Source organism: Sphaeramia orbicularis, chromosome 8, assembly GCF_902148855.1.
Source record: "Sphaeramia orbicularis chromosome 8, fSphaOr1.1, whole genome shotgun sequence".
NCBI classification, from domain to species: domain Eukaryota; kingdom Metazoa; phylum Chordata; class Actinopteri; order Kurtiformes; family Apogonidae; genus Sphaeramia; species Sphaeramia orbicularis.
The window spans coordinates 14415565-14431754 of NC_043964.1; the positions used below are offsets into that span (position 1 = coordinate 14415565).

General features: G+C 34.4%; 1 protein-coding gene across 1 annotated transcript in view; it reads left to right on the forward strand.

Moving 5' to 3' along the window:
* shisa9b (shisa family member 9b) overlaps positions 1-15959 on the forward strand; it is a 42351-nt gene extending 26392 nt beyond the window's left edge. The window contains exons 3-4 of the mRNA XM_030141863.1: positions 6029-6160; positions 15511-15959. Of these exons, the coding sequence (XP_029997723.1) occupies positions 6029-6160; positions 15511-15893 (515 nt within the window). The 3' untranslated portion in view covers positions 15894-15959. The remainder of the gene's footprint in view (positions 1-6028; positions 6161-15510) is intronic.
* The last annotated feature ends 231 nt before the right edge of the window (positions 15960-16190 follow it).

The window sequence follows — 16190 nt, forward strand, 5'->3', positions numbered from 1 at the left end:
CATTTCTCTGTGGTCTGCATAAACTGTAAATGCTCTGCTTGGGTCTGAATTCTTCATTAATTCAACTCCACAGGTCCATCTTCAACCCTGTTTCTGAGTAATGACACGAAAAAGGTGGTTTTGAGCGCTGGCCCTTTAAATGCAAATGAGCCACTTCAAGCCCCACCCCCTCCAGGTTGTTGGCTGTGCTGCTCTGTCCCATTCAGCCACTTGTGTTCGTTAATACAACCAACAACTGAACATTTTAGGTAATCGGCTCGAAGTTTGGACATATTTTCAGTTTTGACTACAACCGCTACTGCTGACAAATAATTACGACGTCCTCGGAGAAATTTTCGTCAGAAGTCTTGACCTTATATGGGCAAATGTCATGACGTAACTAGTTATACAGGGTGGGGAAGCAAAATTTACAATGAACATTTAGTTGTTTTTTCTCAGCAGGCACTACGTCAATTGTTTTGAAACCAAACATATATTGATGTCATAATCATACCTAACACTATTATCCATACCTTTTCAGAAACTTTTGCCCATATGAGTAATCAGGAAAGCAAACGTCAAAGAGTGTGTGATTTGCTGAATGCACTCGTCACACCAAAGGAGATTTCAAAAATAGTCGGAGTGTCCATAAAGACTGTTTATAATGGAAAGAAGAGAATGACTATGAGCAAAACTATTACCAGAAAGTCTGGAAGATACTATTAAAGAAGAATGGGAGAAGTTGTCACCCGAATATTTGAGGAACACTTGCGCAAGTTTCAGCAAGCATGTGAAGGTAGTTATTGAGAAAGAAGGAGGACACATAGAATAAAAACATTTTCTATTATGTAAATTTTCTTGTGGCAAATAAATTCTCATGACTTTCAATAAACTAATTGGTCATACACTGTCTTTCAATCCCTGCCTCAAAATATTGTAAATTTTGCTTCCCCACCCTGTAGACATAACAAATTAAGCAGGAATCAAAACTGGTTGTAGAAATCCACTCGATTTTTTCCAAAATTCTTATTCTTATTTATTTGTCTCAAACTTTAAACTAAAAAAAGAAAAAAAGAACTAGAAAAAAGCAACAAAACCAAGAAGTCAGTTACATATGCACCCATCACTGGTCATTAATAAAAAAAAAAAGTAACAAACTACAATAAATTTAACATAAGTGTACATATGACACAGACACAGTTTAAGGAGGGACAGAAAGATGCAAAAACTTATCTAGTCCTGCCCCTTCCTTATTTTCAGTGTCAGATTCATAATCAAATATATTTTCTTCATTGGCTATTTATCACATTAAATTAGATAACAAGGAATAATTAGTCATAGCACCTTTGTATTGGTTGTTATCACCATTGCGAAACCATTCTGCAAGAAATAAACATAAACAAATACAGACTAAACTATACAGGGTCTCATACGTAAACCCCAAACTACATGTAAACCCATCAATAATATCTCCCATTACACATACCAAAACATGAAAGTGAATATAAAGATAGCTTTGCAGCACCTGGAGGGCTCAAATTCAAACATTTTAAAACTATAAGGGTCCCCAAATACACAAATAACTGTACCAAAGGCTAATAAAATTGGGTTTAGCATTTAACACAGAGACAAGACACTATTACTGGGAAATAAAAGCAATTTTACATACATGTTCATACCACAAATCACCAATTTATCTCATGAGGCTTTAGAATCTGTACAATATACAACAAAATATATTTCCACAAAAGCAGAAAATCTACCCTTATTTCTCATCAAGATTACAATGAATCAGAGCCTGTGCCTATGTCCCACTTACTGTAAATTATATGAAACTAAAACAGGTCAACAAGCTAAAAAAGGAACCTGACAAGTGAAAACAGACATTTAGACAGTTTTCGAGACTGTGGTTAAATGAGGCTGTTAACTACATCACATTTAAATCCATTAAAATTGCTGTAAAGGTCATCAGCCTGTAAAAGTTTAGCAACTAGTTTCTTCAACAACTTTATAGTGTAATTTGGGGTTTATGAGGACAATCCATCACTGAGGGAGTGTAATAACTCATGTGTACATGTGACAGTGCTGTCCATGTTCCTTCATATTTAGTTTTTAATAAGGCTTACAATAAACTTAATAATAGAGGAGCTCCGGCTTAGATAAAGTTATATATGGAAAAAAAAAAGAGTCTTTATCACAAGGTGAAAACAGTGTCAGTCCTTTTCTACCTTAAATGACCTCCACATCTGATCACGGTAGCGACATTTCATGAGACAGCATTGATAATTTGAGACTTTCCAAATTAATTAGCACAGTAATAAACTTTAGTGCTGACCAGTAGGGAATAAGAGCCTAATTAACCTATTTTCTGTATTAATAATCTGTTTTTATCAGTCAGATTTTAGACCAAGGACTAGTGGACTCACTGTATATTAAAGTTTGTCAACTATCATCAGGATTTCACTTTTTTTTTTTTTTTTTTTTTTTTACTCCTGTTTCAAGATCCAAACACTCGAGAAGTTTGTTATATAAATATTAGTACTGAGCGATGAAATTCTTACTTAACGTAAACAATTAAACTAAACCATGATGAAATAAAGGAAATAAACTGTACAATTAAATAAATTAGACTAAACTAAAAGGAAATAAAGGAAATAAACTGTACAATTAAAACAATTAAACTAAACTAAAAGGAAGTAAAGGAAAAAAACTTTACAGTTAAAAAAATTAGACTAAACTATAATGAAATAAAGGGAAGAAACTGTACAATTAAAACAATTAGACAAAACTAAAAGGAAATAAACTGCACAATTAAAACAATTAGACTAAACTAAAAGGAAATAAAGGAAAAACTTTACAGTTAAAAAAATTTTGACTAAACTATAATGAAATAAGGGGAAAAAAACTGTACAATCAAAACAATTAGACTAAACTAAAAGGAAATAAAGGAAATAAACTGTACAATTAAAACAATTACACTAAACTAAAAGGAAATAAAGGAAATAAACTGTACAATTAAAACAATTAAACTAAACTAAAAGGAAATAAAGGAAAAAAACTTTACAGTTAAAAAAATTAGACTAAACTATAATGAAATAAAGGGAAGAAACTGTACAATTAAAACAATTAGACAAAACTAAAAGGAAATAAACTGCACAATTAAAACAATTAGACTAAACTAAAAGGAAATAAAGGAAACAAACTTTACAGTTAAAAAAATTTTGACTAAACTATAATGAAATAAAGGGAAAAAAAACTGTACAATTAAAACAATTAGACTAAACTAAAAGGAAATAAAGGAAATAAACTACAATTAAAACAATTAAACTAAACTAAAAGGAAATAAAGGAAAAAAAACTTTACAGTTAAAAAATTAGACTAAACTATAATGAAATAAAGGGAAGAAACTGTACAATTAAAACAATTAGACAAAACTAAAAGGAAATAAAGGAAACAAACTTTACAGTTAAAAAAATTTTGACTAAACTATAATGAAATAAAGGGAAAAAACTGTACAATTAAAACAATTAGACAAAACTAAAAGGAAATAAAGGAAATAAACTGCACAATTAAAACAATTAGACTAAATTAAAAGGAAATAAAATAAGCAAGGAAAAATAAATAGGTAAAATACAATAAAGCAAGTATCCTGTGCAAAAAGTCAGTGTATCAAGGTGCAAAAAAATTAAAGATTGATTGTGCAAGATACAAAATACTGTCACAGTGGTAAGACATTGACTGCAACTATTATGACTATTGGAGGATGTGTACAAATTCTAATTTCTATATTGCACTGGTGCTTCAATCACAGTGCATCCATATTTAGAACTTCTCAGAGGAAGCTATTGTTTGAAAGAAACCATTAGCCGATGACGTGGGCTATCGATCCTTTAACGTGGTGATATCTTTACTGGGATATATATAACTACACTTATGGAGGAGTGAGCAACCGTCCTCAGAGTGTCGCCTGTGAATTGGTACATTCCACTAATCTCCTCCACTTTAAACAAGGAGAAGACACTCTGAACATCTGTTTGCTCTGCCGTGCCAGTAGGCAGGGGGCCAGTCTATTTGCTGTGCACCCGTTAATTTACCAGATGTCTACTGTAGGATTAGTACAGTTTACAAAGAGCAGTCATGACTTTCCAGCTGGGTGCCCAGAAAGGCCTACTTTAGGCAGAGTGACACTACAGAGTTAGAGACACAATTATTCTATATTCACATCCGTCTTTCTATCAGGATGATTTATTTTCTAAAGATGGACCTCAGATGCGTAACTGTCTTAAGGAGAAAATAAGCTTAAAAATAACCCTATAACGCGAAACATATCGTATTTGATGCATGAGTTTTGAAGCCCTCTACATTTTTTTTTCCTTTAAAAACCTGATGTATACAATTAGATACATGCAATACACAGATAATCCACCAGGGGGGAGGAATTCGTTCACCAGAGGCCTCTCCAGGGACAGTACAAGACTGTCAATAATGAGGAAGGGTCAGAACACAGTATTTGAAATCTCTCTGACGGGGCATTTTAGAGACAATTTGACAGATTAGTGTTACGAAATGACTCACATTTTTACTTTTAAATAAATTTTTGCTTTAGTTGGACCATAAGGGATTATTCAAAACAAGGAGCTACTTCATATTGAAATAAATGTTAGAATGACAATCAATTAAATTTCACTCTCTGATGAGATATTACTGTTTTGACCCCTATCTATCTATCTATCTATCTATCTATCTATCTATCTATCTATCTATCTATCTATCTATCTATCTATCTATCTATCTATCTATCTATCTATCTATCTGTCTGTCTGTCGGTCAAAATACAGTATTCAAAATCTCTCTGACGAGAAATTTTAGAGACAATTTGACAGATTAGTGTTACGAAATGACCCACATTTTCACTTTTAAATTCATTTTTGGAAGCGACAATAAAGCTATCTATCTATCTATCTATCTATCTATCTATCTATCTATCTATCTATCTATCTATCTATCTATCTATCTATCTATGGGTCAAAACACGGTATTTGAAATCTCTCTGACGGGACATTTTAGAGACAATTTGACAGATTAGTGTTGCTAAATGACCCACATTTTTACTTTTAAATTCATTTTTGTTTTAGTTGGACCATAAGGGATTATCCAAAACAAGGGGCTACTTTATATTGAAATAAATGTTGGAATGGCAATCAGTTGGGACATGACTGTGTTTTGACCCGGAAGGAGGCAGAACTTTGCCAATTTTGAATAGGAATTACCAATTTGTTAGACAGGTTTGTGTTATATTATGTTTTTGTTTGTTCAGAAATAATAATACTTGACCATTGAGACCCGATGTATCAAATATGATACAAAATTGAAAGTCATACATGGAAATTGATATTGGAATTTTTTGGGGGGGTTGTTCAGAAGCACCAATAAAAGTTGCAGTTTAGAGGAACTGGAATTTTCTTTTCTTTTCTTTTTTCAACCTTTGTTTATTTGGACTTTTGTAGAAATTGGGCAACACAATCATTGTATCATATGTGACACATCAATTGAAAATAAATTGTTGCACAATTTCCAGTTTTTTTTACATGCAAACAAACCCAAGAACAACTACACCAACCTTCTCCATTAACAAAAACAAAAACAAAAATCAAACAAACAAAAAAAAAAAGGCTTGAAAGGTTCACATTTAGAATATTGATGTGTTATGTGTCACACAAGGTACATTACCGAATAGAAAAACAAAGAAAAGGACCAGGCGGAAAAATTACCATACAGGTCAATCTGGAACAAAGGAGAAATGAGTTTTTCTGACTAGTTGAAACAGAGGATTCCAGATTTGTGAGAATTTATCAGCAGTGTCATTCTAATTTTTTCCAATTTGAGGAAATACAAGACGTCTCTGAGCCAGTGTAAAAAGGAAGGGGGCTGTGGTGATTTCCATTTCAGGACAATTACCCTTCTGGAATTGGAATTTTCTGTCAATGATTTAATGGTTCGGGCTTTACAAGGTTTAGAAATAAAAACGTGTATGTTTTCCCTTCTTTAGACAGCAGTCAAATGAACAATGCTTCGACTCTGATAACGCAGCCTTACCCGGCTCTGGGACAAATCACCAGCCCCTATGAAGAACAGAAGCCGCTCAAGGATCTCAACAAGTATGCAACGCTCAAGGCTGTGGGTAAGAAGCTGTTTATCATGAAAAAAAAAGCATTTGCAATTTATTATCTGATCAGAGCTCATTTTCACACCTAAGTCGTCACATACCGCTGCTTTGTCATGACCCCTTGAAGTCTGTTTTCAACACCTGCGGTAGTTCTACTGCATCAGGGATCAACACGCAGAAAATAAAAAAAAAAAAAACTGTCAATATGGGCGAGGTGGCGTGAAGTAGGAAAGGTGTCAGTATGTGATGGGTTAGGAGTGAGAATGTATGGGAATCAGACTTTTATTTGTCTTTGGGTTTCTTTTATTTTTTTGAGCTGGTGGAACATTAATTTCTGTACACTAAGCCCGGATAAGTAGAGTTTACTCCAAAAATTTGAGGCAAGTGATTGCACTTAAATGATTTGAGTAATGATCGACTAATCAATTGGTTTAAGTAGGTTCAACTTTAATGCTGAAAGTATTGAACTTAAACTATTAAGTAGAAAATACTAAAAGACAAGTTATTTGTACTTTAAATCTGTTGTAAAATCAACCCCACTATCTAACCATTCAACTCAGCATTTTAGGTTACACTGACCAATTTTCTCATTTGCAGCCAAATTAATTTATCTTTGATTAAACAACATTTTTTAAGATAATCAAACTCAAAATCCTATTACTGACCAAAATAGTTATGAAATTATTCAACCTAATATATCGTAGCATGAATGGAAGTTAGCTCGTTGTCATTTGCCAGTACAGGAAGTGCTTTTAATTTGGCAAGTTATTAAGATTTCCATTGTTCAATAACAGTCTTAGGTGAACAGTAAAGCCATTGTTCTTCCTCTGGCTCTGACTCATGGTGCAGCTCTACAAAAATACAAAAACAAACACAAAAAGGCCAATAAACACTGCCATACACACATTAAATCCAAATTAACACTAACACCACAACCCCGCTGAACCCCTGCACATAAAAATAACACATTTTCAGCAACATGCCCAATTCCCACAATGCAATGCGAAGATAAAAAGGTGTGGTCATGACTAAAACTTAGTGATTTAATTCCATTCAACTTAAACTTTTTCGTACTTTCAACTATGTCTACAAATTAGTAGAATATACTTAACATTTTATAGTAACATCATAAAACTTACATCATTTAAGTGCATTGTAATTAAAGCCTTTTAGTAAATACAAAATCCGGGCTTACAGTGTATTACTTACCAATAAGTAAATGTAGAAAAAAAAAGTCTATATGTGACTTGGGTAAATAAATCTACATATCTTAATGGATTTTTTATTTACAACGTGTGAACAGATTGTAACATATTTTGAAAAATGAGCACCTCCCCTGATCCACAATAATACCTTGTTCATTGATTTCTATGTCAAGATCTTGGGTTTTTCTGTGAAAATCCCAATGCTTTGTCTGGAGTAACTCAATGCCTTTCATCTGCTGCTATACAGTAGAAACTAGATACAGTTAGAATAGAAGCGGTTGGTGTTCATATGTGAAATAATAATACAGATTACAGTATACAGTTTTAGCTCATTCGTATTTATACAACACCTACTGAGTTAAGCCCTTCTGTTAACGTAAAAACATGTAAAATCTATTTGTATGTCATTTACTTCTTAGGTATTAACATTTGGTATCAAACAATGCCACACTTTCAGACATTTTTCATGAAAACTAAGTGTTGTGGGTCCTTTCATAAAATTCAGTAGCTTGTCGATCTTAAGGGGGGTGGGGTCCATCAAGGTTATTATCATTAACGAAAACTAACAAAAGGACGAAAACTAGAATTAAAAAAACATTTTCGTTAACTGAAATCAATAAAAACTATAATTAAAAGAAAAAATGATAACTAACTGAAACTGTATTGTGTGCTTACAAAACTAACTAAAACGGATAAAAATTCTGGATAAAATTCCCTTCGTTTTCATTTTGTCGTTGTCGGATTGATATGAAATCGATTTATTTCGCTCGAGCAATTTTACCTGCTGGCACCATACGACACCTCACGGACCGTCACCTCTTGTGGTTTAGAGTCATCTTCTCATCCCCACTCTACCTGGAAACATATACGACGGTGAGCAAGATGAAAGATGAAAGAGAAAAAACTAAAACTAAACTAAAACTAAGCATTTAGAAAAAATGAAAATTAATAAAAAAAAGTAGCAAACCTGCTCTAAAAACGAATTAAAACTAACTGAATAAGAGAAAAAAAAGTCCAAACTAAATAAAAGTAAACTATAATTAAAAATCCGAAACTACTATAACCTTGGTGTCCATACATAACGTCACTTGTGCTAGCGTGAAAACTTGAAACTTGACATGCCTTTAACATCCGATTCCCGACTTCTATGCCTCTCTTCTCTTATACAGCGGTTCTTACATAAAATTTTCACAACTTCTAGCCCGTATCCACTGGACCCCTCCTCTGCTCTGTGGGCCCCCCCAAATGCTGGACCCCATGAATTTCTCATGTTTACCCCCCCCACCCCTATCGGCACCCCAGCTCGATAGTAAAATTTGGTCAGTGCCATGAAAGTGTAATGTTAGGATGAGAAGAATCAGCACAAGGGAAACAAACAGTCAACATACTGTCCACCTTAACATGCAATAATGTACGCATACTGAGTCCTGACCTCCAGGTGACTTTAAAATCCAGTCAAACATTACGCCAAAACCAATTAGAATCCAGAAACGCCTACTGAAGTAAACAAATATGAAACACAGACGCAGATTAAGCAATTTCTGTTCAAATGTGTCTGAAGATTCTGTCAACATTCAAACTGTAAATAAGTAAAAACATAAATACTAACTGTGTTAATACAAATACATTATGCACATATCTCAGATAGCAAGAATTTTGGAAATTAACCCTTTCATGCATAAGTCACTCCAGTAGAGAGTTCTTCTCCAGCTGTTCTCTTGTATATTAATGAGTTTAGTTGTTTTAGTTCCATATCAGCTAACACAGAGGACAGTTGCGCATCATCTCATATCCTGACATTCATACCATTACTGTTGCTTTGCCGTTCTTGATAAACCTGATCTGCACTAACATGTTTGAGTGTAAATCAATTGTTATTTGTTAGACAAGAAGGTTTTTTTTTTTGCACATTATCTCGATGAAGTGAGGAATTAATAGCATTAGAATATGTTAAAATGTGAGAAGACATCAGATTAGCAGCATTAAACATGTTTTTATTTCATTGTTTTCATATCCCTCTCTGATATTGGGTTTTAAACACGTTTCTTTACTTCAAAAATTAAATGCATGGATATTTTTGTAACTCCACAGAAAAAAAAACCTTGATCGCATAGTTTTTTTCATGCCTAAGGAGGAATAAAAACACTGAAGAAAAAAATCTTGACTAAGGTTCTCACAATTAATGCATGAAAGGGTTAAAGGTGGGGTAGGAGATCCTGGAAAAACGGTTCGAGCAAGCTACATTTTGAAAATACATAATTCAAAAGCCTAAACCCCTTTCTTCAGACTTCCCCCCCAAAGCCACGCCTCATTGTATTGATTGTAGTTGCAGAGGGGGAGGGACTAATGGCAGGTGAATGTGATAGACGTATCGCCATTCAATCATTTTGATGGGCTGGTTAAAATTATTGAATGGTGTTTTTTCAGTCCTGTCCGTTCCACAGGTGACTGAATTTTTCTTATTTTTGTGTTAGAGCATTTAATTAATTGGTTGCAATTGGGGTATGAAGGGGATTTTAAGCAGTATATAGTAAAAAATGCTCCTGGAAAACATTTCCTACCCTACCTTTAAGTTCATTATATTTAAATCACATACATGTATTAAAAGAATTTACTTGACCTTTGAACTTGACAATAGTCTTACAGTCTGTTTTCTACACTAACATCAGTAAACAACCACCTCCCAGTTCACAACTTCACATAAACACAGGAGTACATGCAAATGTTAAAGGGCTTATACAGTCGCGGAAAAAATTATTAGACCACCCTTGTTTTCTTCAGTTTGTTGTTCATTTTAATGCCTGGTACAACTAAAGGTACATTTGTTTGGACAAATATAATGATAACAACAAAAATAGCTCATAAGAGTTTCATTTCAGAGCTGATATCTATCCATTTTCCATGGTTTTCTTGATAATAACCAAAATCACTTCAGTTCTTACATCAATAGCTACGGCATTGTACGGACAAAAACAGTGCTTTTAGGCATTCCATGTTTTCTATTCTGTTTGTTTGAGCCACATGATACACACAGGCGTTAGTACCTGATTGCATAACCATTGTTTTTGATGACTTATGATGGTCTAATAATTTTTTCCGCGACTGTATGTAGTATTGATATTCCAAACTCTCACCCCCAGGAGGAAGTAACATATCAGAACACACCAAGGACTAGAAAACCCACCAAGGAATCAACACTATGTATCCACAGACCGTATCACTCGCTGAATAAAGTATAAAGCTTGTTGTTTACACACATCTGTATTATAATATCATCAAGTTTTCCTCATTAAACAAAAACTCATAGTTGGTCAAAATAACACTGTGTCTTGTAATCTTCATGTGCCATGTTAGTTGATAGTTTACATTATAGCTCCATTATATAAGCTCTGTTTTTAGACTGAAAACAGCCACAGTAAAACCATAAATCACTTTATGTTGTCAATAGCTGCACTAAACATCTGTTTGGAATCCGAGTCTTTTCCTTTAGAGTTGGGTCCAGAGGTGAAAACAATAGTACTCCTAGGTTTTATTATTTTGACACTTTGACACTTTCTGTGACTCAAAAAATTGAGTTCCATCTGATCACTTTCTGACCCTTTGGTCAAAGGCCGTGTAGTGTTGGTTTTCCACACTATGGGAGACCGACAGAGTGACTCACTACTCCCTCTAGTGGTCACATAAATCTGTTGGACCATCCCCATGAATAGATTCAGTATACTACATCAGCATCTTTGACATAACTTATTCTAAACTTTTTTTTTTGGGTTATTTTTACCCCACCCTCCAAAGGGGAGGCAAGGGGTGTTGTTTTTGGTTCGGTTTGTTTCTTTGTTTGTTAACACTCTAGCAGCAAAACTATTGGTTGAATTCATACCAAATTGGGTGTATAGATTGCTAGTGACCCAGAATAGATCTCATTACATTTTGGGAACAGTAGATCAAAGTCAAAATTTTTTATGAATTTTTAAAATCTTTTTTTTTTCCCATTTTACTTACAATGGGTGAAATTTAAAATGTCTGTAGCAGCAAAACTATTGCTTGAATTCATACTAAATTTAGTTTATAGATTGCCAGTGACCCAGAAGAGATGTCAGTACATTTTGGGAATAATAGGTCAAAGTTTCAATTTTTTATGAATTTTTTACATCTTTTTTTTTCTCCCATTTACTTATAATGGGCGAGATTTCATGTCTATAAAAACATCAATTTTGTTTCAATTTATTTCAAACTTGGAACATATATAGAGGCAATTGATATGCTGACATCAGCACATGCATAGACATGATGACATCAGATGGACTGAAGCCAAAATAAGCTACAATATGTGTGAGGGGTGGGGTTTTTTGTACCTGGCACCATTTGTTGAATATTTAAAAGGAAATATTATTTATAACACATTACTGAGGGGCTATATATAGTATAACTATACTGAACTGCTATAATGAACCACAAAGTAATAACATTTACACACAGTCTCACTCATGATTATAGGTTTTATGTTCATTCAAAACATTGGCTGTATAAACCAAAAAAAAAAAAAAAACATAATTAACAACACCTTCATAGTTTTTTTAGCATTACAACAACATTTCAAAATAAGGTTTTTTGACAGTGTTGGATATCTACTTAAAAACAAAGACACTTTTTCTTTAAATAGGAACTTGTCTGGTTTAAGTCTCTGCCGTATCTCCAGGTAGCAGAAATGTCAGTGTATCACTTAACCCTTATTCCATCAACAGAAAAAGTGGTGCTGAAAGTGTATTTATAGACACAAGTTTGTTCTTCACATGTAAAATTTCTGAAAGTCGGCACAGCAGGCATTTGAGACAATAATAGCTTTGATGAAACAAAATCTCTCAAGTCTATTGTGCATACAGATAACACCACTTATCAAGGTGCTGCACAATTATTTCTTGTACTAAGTCTATATTCAGAGTGTTAAAATTACTTTTCAGTATGTGCTGCAAATTACAGAATAACACCTTTCAGCAAACAAAAAAAAAAGTTACACACTAGTTATGGCGATACAGTACATGTTAAATGAGTCATAAACAGTTTGTGCTGAAGTAATGATGACTGACAACAGGTGATTTTAACAAGATTTCAACTTTCTCTGAGACAATTCTCTCTTTTTACCAGTTGCAAATATAGAAATGAAAGTAGAAGAACATGCTGTCATTATAAGAGAGTGAAGGGATTCATATCTGGTGCCATTTATAAGTCTTTTTTTTTTTTTTTTTTAAATAGATGATAACCGTTTGACAGGCCTGGCCATGGAAGGATTGGCAGTTATCAGCCTCCGCATAAAAGGTCCAATCAATTAAAACACCTTAATCTCTTTGTGATTCATGAGAGCAGCTGAAGCGTCGACACCGCTAATCCACTGTCAAGCGCCGTCAAACAAACCAATCATTAGGGAAAATAAAAATAGAGCAAATCTCAAGTAATGAGACCAGGGACAGGAGATAATCAGGAGCAATCAAAACACAAATGAGTTGCAACTACACGTGAACCTCTGTGTTCCTACGGTACATCCAGTATGTTAGCACTGATGGGTTTTATTGAAGTAGTAGATGTGTAGTAGATATGGAAGTATCTCTACATGTCTTGTCCCTACTCCTTTACAAAGAAGTGAGAATTACAGCCACGGAGCCCGTTGGTGATGAAGAGAAGTCATTAAAGGTTATCAGACAGACGATTCATTAAAATATACTGGAGCTTGTGACGCTCGCGTTCAATTAGTGCTGAAGCGAATAATGTTTTCATACACTGTCACAACTGACTGGAGACATACATTCACACTCCGGTGGTTCCTCTGAGAAAATTACAGCAGATGAGTAACATATCCTGTAATCAGCACGCAAATAATCAAGTGTTAACTGACCGTTCACGCACTGAATTTACAAGCATGTGTTTACTTCTATTGGACGGGAAGGAATTATGTAAAAAAAATAGTGGATATTAACCAATAAAGACCCAGTGCTACTTTTGTGGCAGTTCCAAAATATGTTTTTTATTTATATTTAACTTTTCTTCAGTGATTTATCACCATTTATTATGACATTATCCTCTGTATTTTGCGTTTCTTCAGTGAGCATCAGGATTTTCCCTGTATTTACCATTGATTGTTAATATCTTCAGTGTAATTTTTGCATTGCACAAATTCATCCCAGGGGCTGCAGTTGACCCACTGGCAGGCCGGGTATGGCCCACGGGCCGTATGTTTAACCCTTTCATGCATGAATTATGAGAGCCTTAATCAAGATTTTTTTTTTTTCCTGAGTGTTTTAATTCCTCTAGGCATTAAAAAAAACAATGCGATTGAATTTTTTTTTATGAACCTATTTGAGTTGCAAAAAGGTCCACTCAACTGGACACCATGCATTTAATTTTTGAAGCAAAGACATATATATACGGATATACTGTGTGAAAACTATGAAATACATTTTTTAATGCAGCTAATCTGACATTTTCTCACATTTTAACATACTCTAATACTAGTCACTACTCACTTCATGGAGATAATATGCAAAAAAAAAAAAAAAAAAACTTTTTGTAAAAAAAAAAAAACAAAAAAACAAAAACTGTTAATTACAGTTTAATAACAATAAAAAGCAATTGATTTACACTCAAACAAGTTACTGCAGATCAGGTTTATCAAGAACAATGAATTGCAGTATATGGGATGGTGCATAAGCATCCCTGTGTTGACTGATATGGAACTAAAACAACAAAATCCATGAATATATAAGAGAACAACTGTAGAATAGATGTCCACTGTAGTGACCACTATGCATGAAAGGGTTAACACCTGTGCAGGGTTTCTGCGGGTCATTAAAAGCATTAAAAGTCGTTAAATACATTTTGTGAAATGAAGGCCTTAAATGGCATGAAAAAGCATTAAATTCAATGTCCAGAGGTATTGAAAAAAATTAAATACACTTGATGGAAAAAACCATTGCTATTCACGATTTATTTTGATTATGTAAACATTTAATAATTTTGATCGGAAGTATAGTGTGAAGATTGACAGGCGGAACCCTTTAATTGGCTATTGTTTATGGACGATACAAAAACTCACAACACTGGATGCTTGGAATGCAACGTGCTGTGAGCGTGCTCATGCCAAAAGAGCAGAGGGAATATTAATGAATGTAGGAAAAATGGTAAAATGCAAGTTTCAGCAGAAGTGATTGGAGGAGGAACTATTCAGAACCTGGTTAAAGCCTGTCGATGGTAAACTGTCATAAAACTATATATAAAACTGTATCTGCAGTTGGACATGGGCATTAAATTTGTTTAAAGTGGCATTAAAAAGCATTAAATTAGATTTGCTGATACCTGCAGAAACCCTACTGTGTTTTGCACGGTCACTTAAATAATCTGACAACTCCAGAAATCAGATAATGATCGGAGTATTGGTGTGCATGTAAACAGGCTCACTGTCATAAAAAGTATAATTTATTCAGAGTAAAATTAACCCTTTCATGGATAGTGGTCACTCCAGTGGACAGCTATTCTACAGCTGTTCTCTTGTATATTCATGGATTTTGTTGTTCTTTTCTTTTTTTTTTTTTTGTTTTGTTTTGTTTTTTTTGTTTTTTTTTTGTTTTTTTTACACATATCTTTATTAAAGTTTTAAGACACTACATATCTTTTCTGGCATAAATTGGTAACATTATGTAGATCTCTCCTGAGCATAAACCTTCAGAATCACAAGCTCTCCCCATAGTTTTCACACAGTTTATCAGTAAATACTTGTTTCTGTGTGTCAAAAATTAAATGTGTGGTGTCCAGCTGAGTGGACATTTTTGCAACTTCATGAAAAATATGCTCATAAGAATTTTTTTTCATTATTATTTTTTTATGTTTTTTTTTTTATTATTTTTATTTTATTTTATTTATTTTATTTTTTTATTTATTTTTCAGAAGAAAATTTTCAATCACATTGTTTTTTTCATGCCTAAAGAAGAATAAAAACACTCAGGAAAAAAAATTTGATTAAGGTTCTAATAATTCGTGCATGAAAGGGTTAATCAAAGCAAAATTAAAACCTTTCCTAAGCTGATGACTACATTGTGCAGACCTAACTTACAATATGAGAAAGCGTAAAACAACAACAATGAATTCTTTGTGTTTATCTGTGTATGTTTGTAGCTGAAAAAGCTAATGATGGCTTCTACAGTAACCGGCGGCAACTGTTGGAGATGGCGACCAAGGGCAGCCTTCCCATGGAACCTATGGACATGGAGCCGGAGCCGAGTAATCCTTACAGCCCGCCCAGACAGCAGTCGTCGAAGCAGAACGGACACAAGTACAAAAGCTCCAAGAGCCACAGCTCGCAGTCGCTGTACTACAGCTCCAGCACCGCCACCAGCCCGGCCATGCTCAGATCCTGGGAGAGCAGGGACACGTTAGGGCTGCGGCAATCCTACGGCCCCAAGAAACTGTGCATCATAGAGAAGGAGCTGCACACCACCCGCTACTTGCCTCCGCAGCCGTACTTTGTCACCAACAGCAAGACAGAAGTGACAGTATGAGGGACCGATTAAACACGGGGCTTAAAAAAGCTGCACGAGGCTGCATTTAAGCAAAACAGGAGCTGCTGGCCGTGGGTGGTGTTGCAAGGGAGCAGCGTGGACTGAAGAGTGTGCAGCGATTCAGACACGCGCCAAAAAGGTGAAGCCGATCACTGTGTCTAAGGAAAGGCACAGTGAGGAATACGTTCTCATCCACATCCGTGTAAAACAAAACGTTACTGTAGGTCAGGGATGTCAAACTCATTTTAGTTCTGGGGCCACATTCACCCCAATAAGATCTCAAGTGGGCCGGATCAC